This window comes from Leptodactylus fuscus, chromosome 5 (assembly GCF_031893055.1).
Source record: "Leptodactylus fuscus isolate aLepFus1 chromosome 5, aLepFus1.hap2, whole genome shotgun sequence".
Classification (NCBI taxonomy): Eukaryota; Metazoa; Chordata; class Amphibia; order Anura; family Leptodactylidae; genus Leptodactylus; species Leptodactylus fuscus.
In genome coordinates, this window is record NC_134269.1 from 125,638,746 (window position 1) to 125,657,356 (window position 18,611).

At 39.9% G+C, this 18,611-nt stretch overlaps 1 protein-coding gene across 1 annotated transcript in view; it reads right to left on the bottom strand.

The window, feature by feature from the left end:
• MAPK12 (mitogen-activated protein kinase 12) overlaps positions 1-18,611 on the bottom strand; it is a 63,990-nt gene that overhangs the window by 14,227 nt on the left and 31,152 nt on the right. Inside the window, exon 5 of the mRNA XM_075274164.1 lies at positions 3,011-3,040. Coding sequence (XP_075130265.1) covers positions 3,011-3,040 — 30 coding nt within the window. The remainder of the gene's footprint in view (positions 1-3,010; positions 3,041-18,611) is intronic.

Below are 18,611 nucleotides of genomic sequence, written 5' to 3' on the forward strand. Positions count from 1 at the left end.
GGGCCCTGGTGGCTGGGAGAGCCAAAAGGACCCCCTGCCATGCAAGTAAAAATACTATATTGTAAATGGAATATGGTAGGTATTGGGATCTCAAGAGAGAGTTATTTCAGTTTGGTTCAGGAGTTTTAAGTTAAGGCTGTGAAGAGTTTACATTCAGTAAAGATAACTAGAGATGAGCGAGTAGTATTCGATAGAGTAGGTATTCGATCGAATACTACGGTATTCGAAATACTCGTACTCGATCGAGTACCACTCGCTATTCGAATGTAAAAGTTTGATGCAGAACCAGCATTGATTGGCCGAATGCTATACAGTCGGCCAATCAACGCTGGTTCTTCTCCTACCTTTAAAAGTCTTCTCCGTGCAGCTTCCCCGCGGAGCCGACTGCGCATGTCCGCTTGTAGTGCGGGCATGCGCAGTCAGCTCTGCCCAGGCCCGATGCCTGGCAGAGTGAATTCAGAGCCGGAAGATGCCGCGGGGACGCTGCACGGAGAAGACTTCTTGGAGGATCCAGCCCGACCCTCACTCGTGGACTTGGTAAGTGTAATTTGATCGAATGTTGCCTACCCCTGAAACGAGCATTTTCCCCCCATAGACTATAATAGGGTTCGATATTCGATTCAAGTAGTCGAATATTGAGGAGCTACTCGAGACGAATATCGAACCTCGAACATTTTACTGTTCGCTCATCTCTAAAGATAACCTTTCTTTTACCCCTTTAATAGCAAAACTTTGAAAATAATATTGTGCCTCTTAGGGTTACTTAAAATGGCATCTGGGGATATATAAAACATGTCAGTGCTCAAAACGCATACCCTGAACTCCAGCACTGAAAATCTGTCTGCTGAGGAAGATCTATATCAGAGGATACTGGAGATTGAACTGTTATTGTGGGGCTGCATCTCTAGAGGAATATAGGATGGAATTCTAGGAAGTGTAGCAATAGTGGTCTATTGGCTACTATGAGAATTGACACATTACAGTAGATCATGCTAATCCTCCACTTTGGCAATCTGCAGATTATGACTTTGTTTCCACTCCACAGTGGCATATGCTATATACAAAACAAAACACCTAACAACCTGCTGGACAATTTTACCAAGCTTAGGAGTCTGGGCTGGGGTATATATTAGAATACAGTACACGGACAAGCTTACTGCAGGAGAATAGACATGAATGTGGTGAAAAAAAAACAAACAACAATACATATATAGAGAATGGTTGTTTTATAAGGGATTTTCCAAAATGACAAAATTGGACTTTCAAAAATGAAAACCTTTTACTCAGCTGATCTGTCCCCTGCTATTTCAGGGTATGGTATTTAAAGGCAAGTAATAGAGCTGTTATTATTTCGGATATCACTTTCTTTATGCTCTAAGTTATCTTATATGGGGGCATCTAGATTTAGCCAACAGGGTCTACTGTGTCTGGTATCACAGTACAGCTCAATTAAATTATAGAATAAAAGATTCACACTAAATAACAGTATTAACACGCACTGGGAAACGTTCCAGTCATATAGTTTACACACATCTAGAGGTCTATAACTATAGACCTATGTAGGATCAGCAGCATGCCTTTTTTAAACTGCATAGGGAAGTATAGCAGACTAAGCTTTCCTATACAGAAGGTATAGAGCAAAGCAAATGTATGCAGCAAGGAACATATACTTTAGACAGACAGCTTAAATGTTATGTGCGCAGACTTGTCATTGCAACTGGAGGGCATAATAAAAGGGTGATAAATGGCTGGGTGTAATTTTGGTGGGCTTTAACACACATAAACAAGGGAGGGGGTTGTATGAGAAGGCACATCTCAAAGTGGCACTTTTTATGTGCTGAGCAGTGAGGGGATGCAGAGGGTATTAGAATGTTAACCAACCGACCAGACCCAATGCTTGCCCACAGCAGTATACCATTATGTACTCTAAGCACTAAATAGAAAAACCTAATAGAAACAGTCATAATAGCAACATGTTATAAAGCGATAACTATTCTATCAATTTTCTGACCATACAATATAGGTACTCAATCATTAAAGTGCAACTAAACTTCCAATAACTTTTGATTTTCTGGCAATTTTGTAATATAATTTATTCAATTTTGACTCCTTACTGTGAAAACTTGTGTTTATTTCCCCTGCTTCTCTATTCAGATCTATTTCCTGCTTCTTAGTGTGTATAGGCTTGTGTGAAATAAAAAGAAAATGAGAGTGGGGAGGTTACTTCAAATATTATTAAACATGGGTATGTTCTTTTAAGGTTGTATAGAGGAGATTCTCACTTTTCATTTGACTAAGGCCGGTTGGACACAACCGTGTACTTACTGCCGCTGGGCCATACACAGTGAGTAACAGGAGACAGATCTCAATAGAGAATCAAAGGAAAAAAAAAAGAAATACAGGATTTCACAGTAAGGAGTCAAAACTGAATAAAGCATTCAATAAGTAAAATTCATTACAAACAATCCCAGACACTGTACATATTAAGAAGCAGGAGAAAACTATCAATAAAGAAACAAGGAAATGCAAAAAGGGATGAAGGATTTCAGGAAGGAGACAAAATGAATTATGGTAATAAAATATTTCAATGCTGACTGAAAATTTAAAGAGTTGTTGGAAAGTTTAGTTGCACTTTAATATAGTGAAAACACAGTATATACCATCCAATATATATAGTATATACCATCCAATTAAAGTGCTTCCAGCTAGGAGCCTTGTCAACACTTGAGAACTGAAAGTACTAGCAGAAACTGGGTTTCTAACAGGGAATTAAGACCAAGTTATTTCTGTTATGTTCCACTACCAACCACTAAGGTATTATTAGTGTCACACAAATTTAGACACAAAGAAGGTCCCTACTGGGGATAGTAGACAGCACATGGACCTAGTAATACGAAAGGAAAGAAAAGGAAGGAAGACATGCAGAATATTATGTAGTTGGTGTATACTAACTACAAGCTTCTAAAACAGCTGTCTAATGGTACACGAGTTAAGATTTTTCAATACATACCCTATGTATTATGCCAGCTGAATGGATGTACTGCAAAAGAAATAATATAAAGGATTATTAATAGGAACATCAGACAGACCTATGCTTATAAACACGTAAATAGCTACAAGCAGAGTCTAGGATGTAGACAAACAGAAGATTCAGCTGCTAAGTTTATTATACTTCATTTTTTTGGATGTGAATCCTATACCCTTATTACAACTTTCATTCTTTTTGCAAGGATTGCTTTGAAGCATTTTAACAAACCTGTGGGATTTTTTTTTATTTTAAATAACCACCTTTAGTTTATGTGTTCAGCAGGATATTTGGAAATAGACCCTTGCAGAAATATCGTATATGGGTGGGAGGGCAAAAAATTAAAAAAAATGGAGTTGCTTATGGTAACAAGACTTCAGCCCTCATTCTTCAGAGGTCATTTGGGCATTTTTCCTTGTGCAATAGCTATAATAAAGCCAACCTTTCTTGTATATATAAAAAATAAAATAAAAATTCCCAAATCTTCACTAGTGAGCACCAGTTTCAAACCATTTTTGAACATACAGAGGGGTCATGCAGTACATATTTAGAGTTTGAGATGAGATAGAAAATGGTTGTTTCCAGAAGAATATAGAAGTTCTTTTTATTAGTCATAGGAGAGCTTGCGATTTTGGCACCTTTGAAGGTTTGTTCTGTGCTTCCTGTTGGAATCTACACCAACCAGTTTTCTTATAAACAATCTCAGGATTACTCAACAAAGGAAAGTCTGGATAACTAAACACATTCAAACTGCACAGTTAACTTCTGCAGTGATGTAACTACCGAGGTAGCAGGGGTAGCGGCTGCCACAGGGCCCGGGACATTAGGGGCCCGGCGACAGCTGCTACCCCTGCGCAGGGTCAGACTGGACCACTGGGGAACCGGTGAAAGGATAAAGATCTCCTTGGTACAATACATATGTAAGTAAAAGATTTGCACGTGTTTAAATATAATATCTCCAAAATATTTTTATGTATGTGCGTGTGTATAATGTTTCAAATGATTTCATCAGCAACTATGTTAAACTCTCTTTGCATAGAGGTTATTTTATATTATTGTAATATTGTTTCTAAAGTTAATAGTATGCTCAAAACAATACAATACATGATGACAAATTATCTCTGATAATCTCCATGAAATGTGTGACAAGTCAGAACAAAACTGCAAATGAGCTAGGAAAAGAATCTCAAACAAGCCACAACAAAATTAGGGAATGTAATTTGCACCTTACAAAGGAAATATAAAAAACTACTGCAAAAGGTGCAATAGTAATTGTTACTGCTCTAATTGTAAGGATATTTAGTTAATGTAGACAGACTCTTCTAGGAAATATCATGTCCTTGCTAGTCTCACAAATTATGCAATAAAAACACGTGTGTATATGCCAACGTTGGAATCCATTTTTACCCCTGGTATCTGATATCTAGAAGTACTGCTGCTATTATAAACTGACCCTCTATTACAATATAACAGGTCACATCTGGAGGCTCTATTTATCAATTGGTGCAACAGCTCCCTTTGGCAATAGCAGTGTTCAGAGAATTGCAGAGAATTACTATACAAGTGTCATTTGTGATAACCTACAAACTCTGTACACAGTAAATACAGAAACAGTTGCATTTGTGGCAAAGAGAATACAGACTAGTACATGTCCCGCCACTTTGTAATTCACTAGTCAGACCACAAATGGAATATTGTACTTTGTTTTGCACACCTGTCCTCAAGAAAGATATTACAGAGCTTGAGCGGGTGAGGCCCTATTCACATAAAAAAGCGGTTACCTAAGGAAACCCATGGACCCCATAGACTATAATGGGCTCCGAGTGGTTTCCGCTTGACTTACGCACCAAAAATGTGGAGAGAAAAGTGCTGCTTGCAGGACTTTTCTCTCCGCATATTTCATGTGGATATGCGAACGGAATGGCCCAAACGCAGATGTGAACCAGGCCTGAGAAGGCTGGAAACCAAAGTAATAAATTAAAAGGAAAGACTACAGAACCAGAGGCATTTGGAAACAATGACAACGGAGGGGTGACATAACATGTATATCAAATGTCAGTGGAGAAATCTGAATCTGCTTCCTAACGCTTCCATTCATTTCAATGGCTACAGGAAAACAGCAGCATCATACTTTCTCCTGTCACACTTTTCCGATTCTTATTAGATTAAAATTTTGAAAACCATGTATCATTTTCGTTCCACTTCACAATTATCTGCTACTTTGTGTTGGTCTATCACTTCAAATCTCAATAAAATACATTTAGGTTTGTAGTTGTAAGGTGGCAAAATGTGAAGTTAAAGTAGTATGAATACTTTTGAAAGCCACTGTATGTATATCTATTTCTTACATTTTTTTAAACTACACAAACACACGTGTATGTTCCTATTGAGTCAAATTAAAAACAGCAGTATTGCAGATGGATGCGTTTTTTTTCTGAATTGAGCCAATTGCTCATGAGGAACTATGTTAACAGGTTATCAAGATGCTAGCCCTATACATTGCAACCAAGAAACAAAATACTATTTTTGGAATATATAAGCAGTGGCACTGAACACCACAACTATTTAAAGGGTCTGTCAGTTCCAAAATGACTCCTATACCAATAATAAGGATGTGTAGGGGCATTTAATAGAAACAGAAACATACCCTCATGGCCAAAAAACAGATGAATTCATAATACATAAGCAAATCATCCTGCTGGTATAAGTTGTCAGATTTGCCCACAGACAGCTGTGATACAGGCCGAAACTGAAAATGCCATTCACTGTTAAAAGGAGAGTAATTTTAGGGGACATTCAAAGCACTTGCGGACATCTGTATTGACAAAGGTATGTTTCCGCTCCGATAAAACAGGAGTATTATTCATTTTGGAGGCACAGACTCACTTTTAGGCCAGGGCCCAATGTGCATTTTACAGTCCCTGCAAAGTGGAAGGGATTCTAGGGAATTTAGTCCACACATTGCAGAAAAATACACGCAGAGCACACACTGCAATTTCCAAGACTGTTGTAGTTTTGGAACTCGCAGCATGTCAATTATACCCATGGAAATGCTAGCAGTTTCCCTATAGGTATAATGAAAGCAAGAAGTCCACAAGGAAACCTCTGCAGACCTTGTGAAAAGCCGCAATTCACTTCAGTGCGAGTGCCAGTTGGTGTCCGCTCAGCAGTGTCCGTGGCAATTGTCCGTAAATAATTTTAGCAACGGATACTAGCTGGTCCATTTGCAATTTCCATTCATTTCAATAGGATTTTATCTTGTGTCCTTTAGTGTCCATTTGTGTCCGTTTACAACCATGTCCGTTTTTTCAAGCGGACAAAATAATCCTACATGCAGGACTTTTCTGTCCGTTTGAAAACGGACAGTACCGTATTTTCCGGACTATAAGGCGCACATAAAATCCTACGATTTCCTCAGAAATCGAAAGTGCGCCTTATAGTCCGGTGCACCTTATATATGGATGGAAGCGGCGGCACGCGAGGAGGTAACTTCTTACAATTGAAGTTAGAGATGAGCGAATACTATTCGAATAGCACGCTCCCGTTGCAATGTATGGAAGCGGCACGCAGACTTTGCCGGTGGCCGCCGCTTAACTCCTCGCGTCCCGAGCGCTTCCATTCATTTCAATGGAAGTGTGCCATTGAAATGAATAGAAGCGGCTGGCACACGGGGGGTTAAGCGGCCGCCGGCAAAGTCTGCGTGGCGCCGCTTTCAATCACATATAAGACGCACCGGACAGCGCTGCACCTTATAGTCCGGTGCGCCTTATATATGAACCTAGACAGGACTATAAGGCGCTCATGGGTAATGCACCTTATAGTCCAGTGCGCCTTATAGTCCGCAAAATACAGTATGTGTCCATTTCTTTTAAACATTGAGGTCTATAACGGATAGCCATCAGTTACTGTCCGTTACAATAGGTGTCCATTTTATTTTTTATTTTTAAACAGACACCTTCTGAGCGGACACCAATGGTAGTGTGAACTCAACCTTACATGTTGAAAAGTACAATCAGAGTGATAGCTGTGCAGTGAGGAGGCTCAGCAGTTAGACCTGTACATACTCCCAGTATTTGCCCTGATTTCTCATGGACACTACAATCTGATGACAGATGGCAAAATCTGTAAGGCGCTGCAGAACATTAGTGCTATGTAAGAGAAATAATAAATGGTGACGGCAATCAGAAAGTAACTTGATTCCCCTCCTATTTGAGATTCAATAGACCTGGAACCTGGTGCACAGACATAACTGGCCTGCAGTCTGAACTAGTTTGTGAACAGGTTGAGTTCACCTATCTGACAATTGTTGTCTGTTATGGCATGTATTATGACACACTAAGAGGGTTTAGTTCAGAAAGACAGCATTATAAATGTTACCTAGGTAACAAGCGCCAAGGCAGTTGAAACATTTTGTACTCTGCTTCCAGATTTCTACTACTGTAAAGCAGGGGGGTGGAAACAATCCATTGGTGAGAGGGCAAAGCAGAAAACATTACAGAATAAGAGGGATGCACTTCACTTCTGTTCAAGCAATAATAACCTGACATTGCTGAAAGAAAAAAATATTACAGAAGGACATCTTGATCACCACAATATATATATAATACTGGGGCACAAATAAAATATACAAAAGAACTGTATTATTTATATATGTGTTGCACACCTAATGAACTAACACTGGTGTGGTTGGGGGGGTTTATATTCTTTATTCACCTTATCTGTAATCATAAGGGACATGCATCAATATGGAGAGTAGGACCTCCCTTCTTCTTGCTATATCTGAGGTGCACTACAATAAGTGTCCTTACATACTATCTAGTAGTTATACATTAGCATCAAGTTCTCAGTCATTCCTAACATCAGTGACTGTATCAACATATACTGAACAATACAATATGAGAATATAACAACAACATGGCTGCAGCAATTAATCACTGTACCTGTAATCATAAGGGACATGCATCAATATGGAGAGTAGGACCTCCCTTCTTCTTGCTATCTGAGGTGCACTACAATAAGTGTCCCACCAGAAACACACCTCTGAGACACATGGTCCCACTCTAGTGTCAGATTACAGGACCTGTAAACTGCTAGTCTGACACTAGGTAATATCCAAATTTTTGTGTGGTGGATCTTTCTGTATATATCTCACATTCTTCCCCACTAAATTAATGTCGTCCTCGACATTCTGCATTTCCACAATTATGTGGGTTGTCTTAAGGTACTTTAGTAATTGGGAACAATCAATTGGTGGTGATATCTCCAATAGAGGTCAATGCCTCATTGTGACATATGTTCCTATAAAAATGTCACAAGTTACTTCTAGGTCCGTTGCTAGCTAAGAGACCTAGAAGAGCCAATGTTAGCACTGGTTCTAAGTAGTATTGGACCACCATGCATAACAATGCTACTACAATATCTGAACCTCATTTTATGAGGTGGAGATTGGTCAGGTCTAATTTTTGCATTAAATACGACCATATAACCTCACAGTTTCTATCGCTAAACAACTAGAAACATTGCCAAATAAACAAACTAATTGTAAACATAACAGTGCAATTGCTTTGAAGGTAAATAGTCTTTATATCCGCTCACAGTTCTCCAGAAAATATGCTGGTGGTAGGTACCATTCAGGTTGTTTCTCTTGGCCAATGGTTTTCACTACCTGTTTAGCATGAAAACTTCTTGGTACCCTACTTGGTTCTCCCATGGTATCATAAGTAAGTGTAACCGGCCTTCGCCTTTCTCTCGCAACAGAAGATCTTTTCAAAGTCTGTTGTCCTGAAGTTTCTGTTTCTTCATCTGTTTCTGGGTCTGTTGATTCAGATTTCTCCATCCATACTTCTTCCTCTGGAGTTGTTGCAGATTCCTCTGATGACTTTTCTGACTCTGACAGTAGACCTTCAGGTGATGCCAAGATCTCTGATGAATTTTGTGGTTCAAATTCTGCTGCGTCAGGATTAAGTTTACTGCCTTGTGCTGTATAGTTATCTGTTATAGGTGAACTTAATGAACACATTTCATCTTCTTCATCAACACTATCAGTTTCATATCCTACATGCGATGTTGGTTTTGGTCGCTTTGCTTTGGAGGATCTCTCTTGGCCTAACAATTCAGCAGTCTGCTGTACATCTGGAAGATAGTCACAAGATAATAACAGATTACGGTGCAAAATCCTTGATCTGTTGCCACCTGACTCTGGTTTTACCTCATACACTGGACTGTTTTCGTGTTTTCTTCTCACGACAACATAAATCTTATCTTCCCAATAGGAGCGAAGTTTTCCTGGTCCTCCTTTCTCATGTAAGTTCTTCACTAGAACTCGACTTCCTGGAGTCAGTTCAGCACCATGACTTTTTTGATCATAGTATTCCTTGCTTTTACATGCTGACTTCTTTGCTGTTTCTGAAGCTATTTTATAAGCTTCTGCCATTCTCTTTTTCCAGACTGTAACATAATCTGCGTAAGTTTTGTATTTCTCTGATACTGGAGTGTCAAACATTATGTCAATTGGAAGTCTTGGTGAACGACCATACAATAGGTAGAAAGGTGAATACCCTGTTGCTTCACTTTTAGTACAATTGTAAGCGTGGACAACTTTTGACAAAGAGTTCTTCCAGTCTTGCTTTTCTTCCTCTGTAAGAGTTCTCAACATTGACAACAATGTACGATTAAAACGTTCAACCTGTCCATTACCCTCTGGGTGATATGGAGTTGTATGAGAATTCTGAATTCTGCAGTATTTCCCAAGTCTTGCAAATAACTGATTTTCAAATTCTCTTCCCAGATCATGGTGTAATTTTGTTGGAAAGCCAAACTTTAGAGCAAAATCATTAAATATCTTGTCTGCTGCAGTCTTACCAGACTTGTTTGTGGTAGCATATGCCTGTGCAAACCTTGTAAAGTGATCCATTACAACAAGGATGTACTCATATCCTCCTTTGCATTTTTCCAGATGCAAAAAATCAATCGATACCATTTCAAAAGGATAGGTGGAGACAATGTTGTTCAATGATGCTCTGGTTGGTTTATTGGGACGTTTGTCTTTTAGACACTTGCATTCTCTGGTGACATAATGCTCAATATCCTTCTGCATGTATGGCCAGAAAAAGCGTTCTCTAACAAGATTGACAGTTCTTTCTACTCCTAAGTGTCCCATTTGCTCATGGAGTTCTTTGAATACTGTCCTATGGTAGACTTTTGGCAGGACTAATTGTAAGTTATGGCTAGTCTTCCTATAAAGAATACCATCTGAATTGAGGTATAACTTAGACCATTCTCTGAATAAGGCAGTTACAGCTGGTGGTTCTGTTTGTCTCTCCTTCTTAGCCGGAAATCTATTTTGATGTTTGTAGTGTAGCAGTCTCCCAATGATCTTGTCTTCTTCTTGTGCTTTTCTGATAGTTTCTTTTGGGAGCTGGTTAATGCTTGCTCTGAGGCTTTGTTCAGCTTCTCCAGCCGCACTTTCTACAGTTACAGGGCACCACCATGGCATATGTTCCTCCTCTTGTATCTGAACTGTTTGGACAGTGCTACCAATAGCTTCCATGCTGATTTCTTGGGAACATTCCTTCATATACTGGTCAGGATCTAGTGGCATTCTTGACAATCCATCAGCGTCTGCATTTGCTTTCCCTGGGCGGTATTTAATGCTAAAATTGAAGTCTGCAAGTTCTGACACCCATCTATGGCCAGTTGCATTTAATTTTGCTGTAGTGAGAACATAGGTAAGTGGATTGTTGTCTGTATATACAACAAATGATGGACTATAGTACAAGTAGTCTCTAAAACGGTCACATATTGCCCATTTCATTGCCAAAAACTCAAGTTTCCCCGAGTGAAAATGGTAGTTTTTCTCTGCTGCAGTAAGAGTTCTTGAGCCATAACCAATAACTCTCAACTTGCCATTTTGCCTTTGATATAGGACAGCACCAAGTCCTTCCTGAGACGCATCACAGTGCAGTATGAATGGGATGTTGAAGTCTGGATATCCCATCACTGGTGGCTTAACTAACAAATCAATCAGTCTCTCCAGGATTTCTTGATGATGGGCAGTCCAATTGATGGGCTGATGTGCAGGAAGTTGACTTTTTTCCTTCTGTTTGGATCTATCTCTCTTTGCTTTCTTTTGTGTGGCTGATGGTGAACATGGCCCTGCTGACAGTAGATCATACAGTGGAGCGGCAATCCGGGAGAAATTTTGAATATATGTCCGGTAGTAGGACAGAAAACCTAGTATTTTTCTAAGCTCTCCCACTGTAGATGGAGGTTTGTTTTTCAAAGCCATTACTGGAGCAATTTCTGCTGGATCCATAGTATAGCCATCACCAGAGACAATCTTACCTAGGAACCGGACTTGTCTTTTGAACAGCTCACATTTCTTCGGTGTTAGCTTGATTCCATGCTGTTGGTAGCGCTGAAGCACAGTCCGTACATGTTCCACATGTTCAGTGAAAGACTTACTGTGAACCAGGTTGTCATCAAGATACGGTTGACAGATACTGTCTCTCAGTCCTTCCAAGCATTCTTCCATGCTTCTCTGAAATTCCGCTGGAGCTGAGCTGAGCCCAAAAGGAATACGGATCCATTCATATAATCCCCAAGGTGTTATAAAGGCTGTCAAAGGCCTACTGGATTCTTCCATAAATCCTTGGTGATAGGCTTTCCCTTGATCAAGCACAGAAAACCATGAACTTCCTGACAAACTATTCAGCATATCTTGGATTCTCGGTATAGGATGACGGTCAGGAACTGACTTCTGGTTTAGTTCTCTATAATCCCAGCAGAGTCTCAAGCTACCATCTCGTTTTCTTACACATACTATAGGAGAAGAGTAGGATGATTTTGACTTTCTAATCCATCCTCTATTTATCAGGTCTTGTAGGTACTCCTTCACTTCGTTATGAAGCGGTTTCGGCACAGAAGTATATGTCTTCTTAACGGGGGTGGTGTCTTTTAGATTAATCTTTAATTGGAGTGATGGAATATATCCAACATCAGACTCATCTCTGGAGAAGGCATGACATTCTTCTCTTAACATCTGCCTTACTATGCACTGTTCGTCTGCATCAAGATGATCCATAGGAACCGGAGGATCCCATTCCTCTTTAACTGAAGACACTTCACCCTCTGCTTTTTCAACATTTTCCACTGTTTGTATGTTTGCAGTCAGAGAAGAAACTTGAACAGGTTTTATGCAAGCTGGATATACCGCTTTGACTGTTTCCAAGTGACCCAACACGGTTTTTGGATCCAGTACAATATCATGTTTAGTGGGGTTCATTACTGGAATGGTTACCCGAGCATAGTTGTCATAAGGTACAATCACAACTGTCTCATCTGTATATATTCCCTCTGGTAACTGTGCAGTGTTACTTGGCACAAAGAGCTTTTCCTGGTTCTTCTTATGAGGTCCCACATGGACACCACACTTGACACCCATTATAGTACCTGCAGGAATAATGGTACGACGTACTCCAGTTCTTACCTCCTTCACAAATGTTTCTGCTTGGCTCACTTGGACGGCTTTTACCACCATCTCTGCTCTTCTTGTCGGCAGTGAAAATGATGCAGCCAGTGTACTCACCAAAGATGATGAAGGGATTTTCCTCAGGATGACTTCCACAATCACATTATATCCAATGAGTGGCTCTTCAGCTACATTATTGTCACTAGATACTAGAAAAGGCACCAGAAGTTCTATGTTGTCATTACCAGAGGACAGCTGAAAGGTTACTTCTATCCAACCAATGAAAGGAATTTCGGTTTTGTTTACCGCCCTCCCGCATAATGGTTCAGAGCCTAGTAATTCTTCCACTGCCCTTACTTCTGTTTGAGGAAGGTACTGCTGCCGCCAACTTTCATTGATGATACTTGCTTGAGCTCCAGTGTCCCATAATGCCTGAAGAGGAACCCCATTTAGTTTACATAGGACCATACACCTTTTTCCTATTAAATTGATGAGTTTTCTTTGGCCTCTCGACACACTTTCACTCATCTGTAAGTTAGTTGTCGTGCACTTCCTAGAGGTGACTTGCTGTATACTGTTCTGTTGAAGCTCCAGTTGTTGGATACGATCACATACATTTTGGAAATAAGTATGTAGCAGATTTTCTTTGGCTTCCATACCTGAAGATGGTACTTTCTTTGGTTGGGACTGGGGCTTGGCACAGGTTACTGATTGTCCCTCATCAGCAACCTCCTGTCTTTTAACTGTGCAGATCTGGGTGCACAACATCCCCTAGCATAATGTCCTTCTTTGCCACATTTGTAGCAGTGGCGACATGTATGACCTTGATTTGATGTCTTGCAGGCCTCACAAATTGGATTCTGCTTATTTCTGGAAGTTACTTGGGATGAAACCAATCTTGGTTCTTGAGAAGTCTTAAGTAACTTTTTCAATTCTGACATCTCATTCCTCAGTTCTTTCACAGCCTCCTCCCAGTTTGTCACTTCTGTATCTCCTGAAGGTGGAACTTTCTTTGATTTTAGCGTAGGTGGGGCGGTTTGAGTTGTAGATGACTCTACTTTTGTAAGTAATCCTTGTTGTGTGGTACCAGCCTGCATTTCGCCAAGTTTGCTGATTTTGCTGGAAGAGTACTTCTTTAATTTCTGTTCCCTCTCTTGTTCCCAACTGGCAGCTTCATTCATTTTCTTTATTAATACGTCATCAGTGACAGTGGGATCATCCAAATAAGGTTTCAATTGGAATTTAATGTGTTCACTGAGCAGTCCTGTTCCTACTGATCTCAGGAATTTCCTTTGAATCAAATCCGTTTCAAATTTTTCCTCTGCTCCCACTTCTCTAGAGGCAAAGAGAAGTCTGTCCTTTAGTTCTATAGCCCTGAAGAGGAAATTTTGAGGAGATTCTTTGCTGTCTTGCGAGATATTTACCAGCCGGTGGTATAAGTCCGAGTTGCTCTCCTCCTTGTAGTGTCCTTTTAGGATAGTCTTCAGCTGTGGCAGTGTTAGATCACTTTTCATCTCTAACATATTTCTTATACTCAGGCCGGGGCTTATTGCTTTAACTACTGCCTCAATCACTTCTAATTCACTGTAGCCCTTTTGCAGTCCCATGTCTATCTGGTGCATGAGATTTGTGTAAGACAGTTTGTCTTTTTGACCTCTTTCACCAATTTGACCACTAATTTTAAAGTCTTTCCGTATTGTCATTTCTGGCCACATGTTCTGTGGAGAAGTCCTGCAGTAAGTCTCTCTCTCTGACACCTCTTGCTTTGCTTGACTTGATGTCTCAGAAACAAGGGTTTTTTCTAACAGTTTGCTAGATTCCTGGAATGCTTTCTGCAAAGCAAGGTACTGTGCCTTTAAATCTTCCAATTGAGTCTGGGTCTTAGTCTCTTTTGCCTGTGCCCCGACCTCTGCCTCTGAATGCAGATCTGTAATGAACTGTTTGCACTTTTGGAGGAACAGACAGGTAACATCTTCATCCTCTGTTTCTCCCACTTCATCAAGCAGTTTATTGATAGCATTCAGCAGGTGCCTGCGGGTTCTGGCTTTGGAGATTTGCTCCCCTGGCACTTTAAGATATTTGCTAACAGCACCCAGTTCATCAAATGTTAGATGCAGCAAGGACTCACTAATGTCATTAATACAGCTCTCCACATCCATTGTCAGTCTGCTGGGCAGGATCTCACTGAGGGGACACTCACAGGATATCACTGAGATGGCTGCACTGTACAATTGGTTCTTTTCTATCTCTTATTGAGTGAATTCTGCTCTGTATCTTCTATGAATTGTCACTCAATCCCATCCTCGTCGCCATTTTTGTTGCACACCTAATGAACTAACACTGGTGTGGTTGGGGGGGTTTATATTCTTTATTCACCTTATCTGTAATCATAAGGGACATGCATCAATATGGAGAGTAGGACCTCCCTTCTTCTTGCTATATCTGAGGTGCACTACAATAAGTGTCCTTACATACTATCTAGTAGTTATACATTAGCATCAAGTTCTCAGTCATTCCTAACATCAGTGACTGTATCAACATATACTGAACAATACAATATGAGAATATAACAACAACATGGCTGCAGCAATTAATCACTGTACCTGTAATCATAAGGGACATGCATCAATATGGAGAGTAGGACCTCCCTTCTTCTTGCTATCTGAGGTGCACTACAATAAGTGTCCCACCAGAAACACACCTCTGAGATACATGGTCCCACTCTAGTGTCAGATTACAGGACCTGTAAACTGCTAGTCTGACACTAGGTAATATCCAAATTTTTGTGTGGTGGATCTTTCTGTATATATCTCACATTTGCTTTTGGCAGCTCTATGATAGGAGAACTTCCCCCAGCCCAGGCCTGTGTAGTGGCCATGTACAAATCTCAGTATCCTGTTTTTTTCCCCACTGATGGCATGCCTTTGTAACAGACCCCTTCTTTTTTTGCTCTTTTAAATGTGGATATTTTTCTATGCATCTAGATGGGGTGTGAGCACCACCTGAATAGCAGTCCAATGCAAGCCATCCTCCTAGTGCCACCTAGTGTCAAATGTCCTAAAGTCCACCTGATAATGTTTAAAGAAACGGACGGAGAGGACTAGACCACCGCCTTGCAATTTTCATCAATGGTAGCATGTCTCCTCTATGCGCAATAAGTGACCATAGACTTAGTGGGCCAAGATTCTGTCAGAAGGTGAAAACCCTTTAAACTTATAAGTTAAGTGATAGCCTGCCTGACCCATCTGGCCAAAGTGCTTGCCTGTATATTTAAACAAAAAGCTTCCTAGACATTCTCCAGTCTTTTGTGCACCTCAGGCATCTATGCACATCACTGCAATAAATTTAACTGTATTTTTTGGATTGTCTCAAAAATAGGAAGGACAGTCTCCTGAACTCTGTGAAAATGGGAAACCACCTTAGGAAGAAATGCTGGATTTTGCTTAAGAATGACCCCATCACCTAGAATCTCAGTGTTAGGCAAAGCGGCAGATAAAGAATGGTTCTCCCCAACTCAAAGAGGGTCACGGTATTAGCAACCAAAAACATTGTTTTAAGGGGAAAAAAAGATTAATAAATTTAGTGTTAATAGCCTTAACAGGTTACAAAGGACTATACTGAGACCACAGGATAATAAAACAGGGACACTACTGGACACTGCCTTGATAAACCTCAATATCCATGGATCTTCAGCCAACTTAAATTAAAAAAACAGGCTAAACCCTTATCCAAACCTGCCTGTAAAAAAAAAAAAAAAACCCTAGAAATTGGGGGAAATACTGAATCTAGGGAGAGACCCATCAATAATACCTCAAGAACACATTCCAGATTCTAAGCTTCCTTACCCTTATCTACTACTTTAACTGATAAGCCTCCTTTCTTTAAAGAGAATGCTATGACTAAGAAGCATTTAGCTACAAAATGCGTAGGCTTTTTGGACAATGGCCTTCAAGATGGATTTTAACTAAGGAATAAAAGTAAAATTTTATTTCATTTTTGAGTGTTGCTGGATTTTTACCCAATTTTGGATTGTAGTTTTGAAGTCCAAGGCTTTACAATCCACTTCCAAACCTATTTTTTTCCCTTCCGTTCTCATTGCCATATTAGAGCTTAAGGTCTGTGGGACATTGTTTTGTACAATGTACAGGGAAACTGGAAAAAAAAAATCATAATGGGATGGAATTGGACTAAGTGCATTTGTGCGACTTTCTTATGGGCTTCGTTTTTAAAGCGCGCACTGTGCAGACAAAATGGCACGCGTATTCTATGCTTCAGTATGATTCTGGGGATACCACATTTATATAGTTTCAGTTTACATTTTAACCCCTTAAAAATATTTAAAAAACTTTGGAATAAATAAAAAAATTAAAAATTTCTTAAAGTCGCCATATTCTGACATCTGCAACTTTTTTAGATTTGCATATACAGGGATGCATAAGGGCACCTTTTTGAGGGTCAATGTGTACTTTTCAGTTATACCATTTTGGGGGATCTCTATTGGGGATTTCTATTCTAGCTACAGCGTTCACTATACGGGTATAATAATTTTATTTACAGGTATTTTCAAACACAGGGATATCTGATGTGAATGTGTTTCAGTGTCATTTTTTAATTTTACATGTATTCTAGGGGAAGATGTGGGGTGATCCGAATTTAATTCATTTAAATGTTTTGGTTTTTTTTCCCCCTTTTACACAGTACTTCTTAGACCCCCTTCCTTTGGGTTCTTGATACCCATGGAGCCTGATCACTGATGCAATGTATTGTAAAGCACTGCAAAATACTGGTATAGAGCAGCCTGTAATAGAAGTATAGAGTAACAGTGGTACCGCACACTCGTTTTTGGTTCTGGTGCTAGCAATAAAGGGGTCCTCCTACCCACGTAGTCAATAGAGATAAATTTTGCTGCACACACTAATAGTTCAGAGGGGTGTAATCAATTTATTATACAACAGTGAATACGCCATAGACATAATGCAAAAATGTATGTCTGAATAGAGGGATAACTAGATCAAACAGTGTTGACGTTTCGGTCATGTGACCTTCATCAGAAATGATCTAGCGTGAACATGGAAGAAGGTATGTCATGGCGTGCATTCCTTCTTCCATGTTCACACTAAATCATTTCTGATGAAGGTCACATGACACACGCCATGACGTTCCTACTTCCATGTTCACACTAGATCAGTTCTGATGAAGGTCACATGACCGAAACGTCAACACTGTTTGATCTAGTTATCCCTCTATTCAAACATACTTTTTTGCATTATGTCTATGGCGTATTCACTGTTGTATAATAAATGATTACACCACTTTGAACTATTAGTGTGTGCAGCAAAATTTATCTCTATTGTAATAGAAGTATATGCCAGACAAGCCTTGGAGCCTTCAATAGTCATTGCTTCCATTGCACTTGATCCCCAGCCACAAATCTCGCTCACGGTGCTGGCGATCCTCTTCAAAATGGCGGGACCCATGAGCTGCTGGGAAAATGGTGCCTCGAGCCTTAATTACTGTGATTAGTAACTGAGCACTGAGCGCATTAGAGCCAGGTTGTTTAAATTTATTATGTGTTGCCTTATTTAAATGCCTGAGATATGCTGTACTATTACAGGAAGGGGTATGACTGTCAAATTACTCTCCCTGATCTTTTTTATGACCCTGGGCAGTAGAGCAAGGGGAGGGAAGGCATATGCTAGATGTCAGTTCCATGGATGTGCCAATGCATCCAAGGCCAGTAGCATGTCGGACCTGTCGATTGAGCAAGACTTTTGAGTCTTCACTTCTTATGTGGGCAGCCATTTCTGACAGTATTTTTGGTAAAGTCATTGCCGATATACAGATACAGAATGACAGTGCCCGAAACTGGAAGTGAAAGATTCTTGAATTCCTACTTACAGCAAATCTCAAGAATTTTGTTCCTCTCTGTGCACTGGCACTTGGTAATACAAATCCTTTAAGTCAATTAACACCATGTAACAATCCCAGAATAGAAGATTTACTCTTGACTTCATCATCTCTTTCTTGAATTTCAACTAAACAAGAAATTTGTTGAGTGGTTTTAAATATATGATGGTCCTCCATGACCCATTGAGCTTGAAATATGAAAAAAAACAA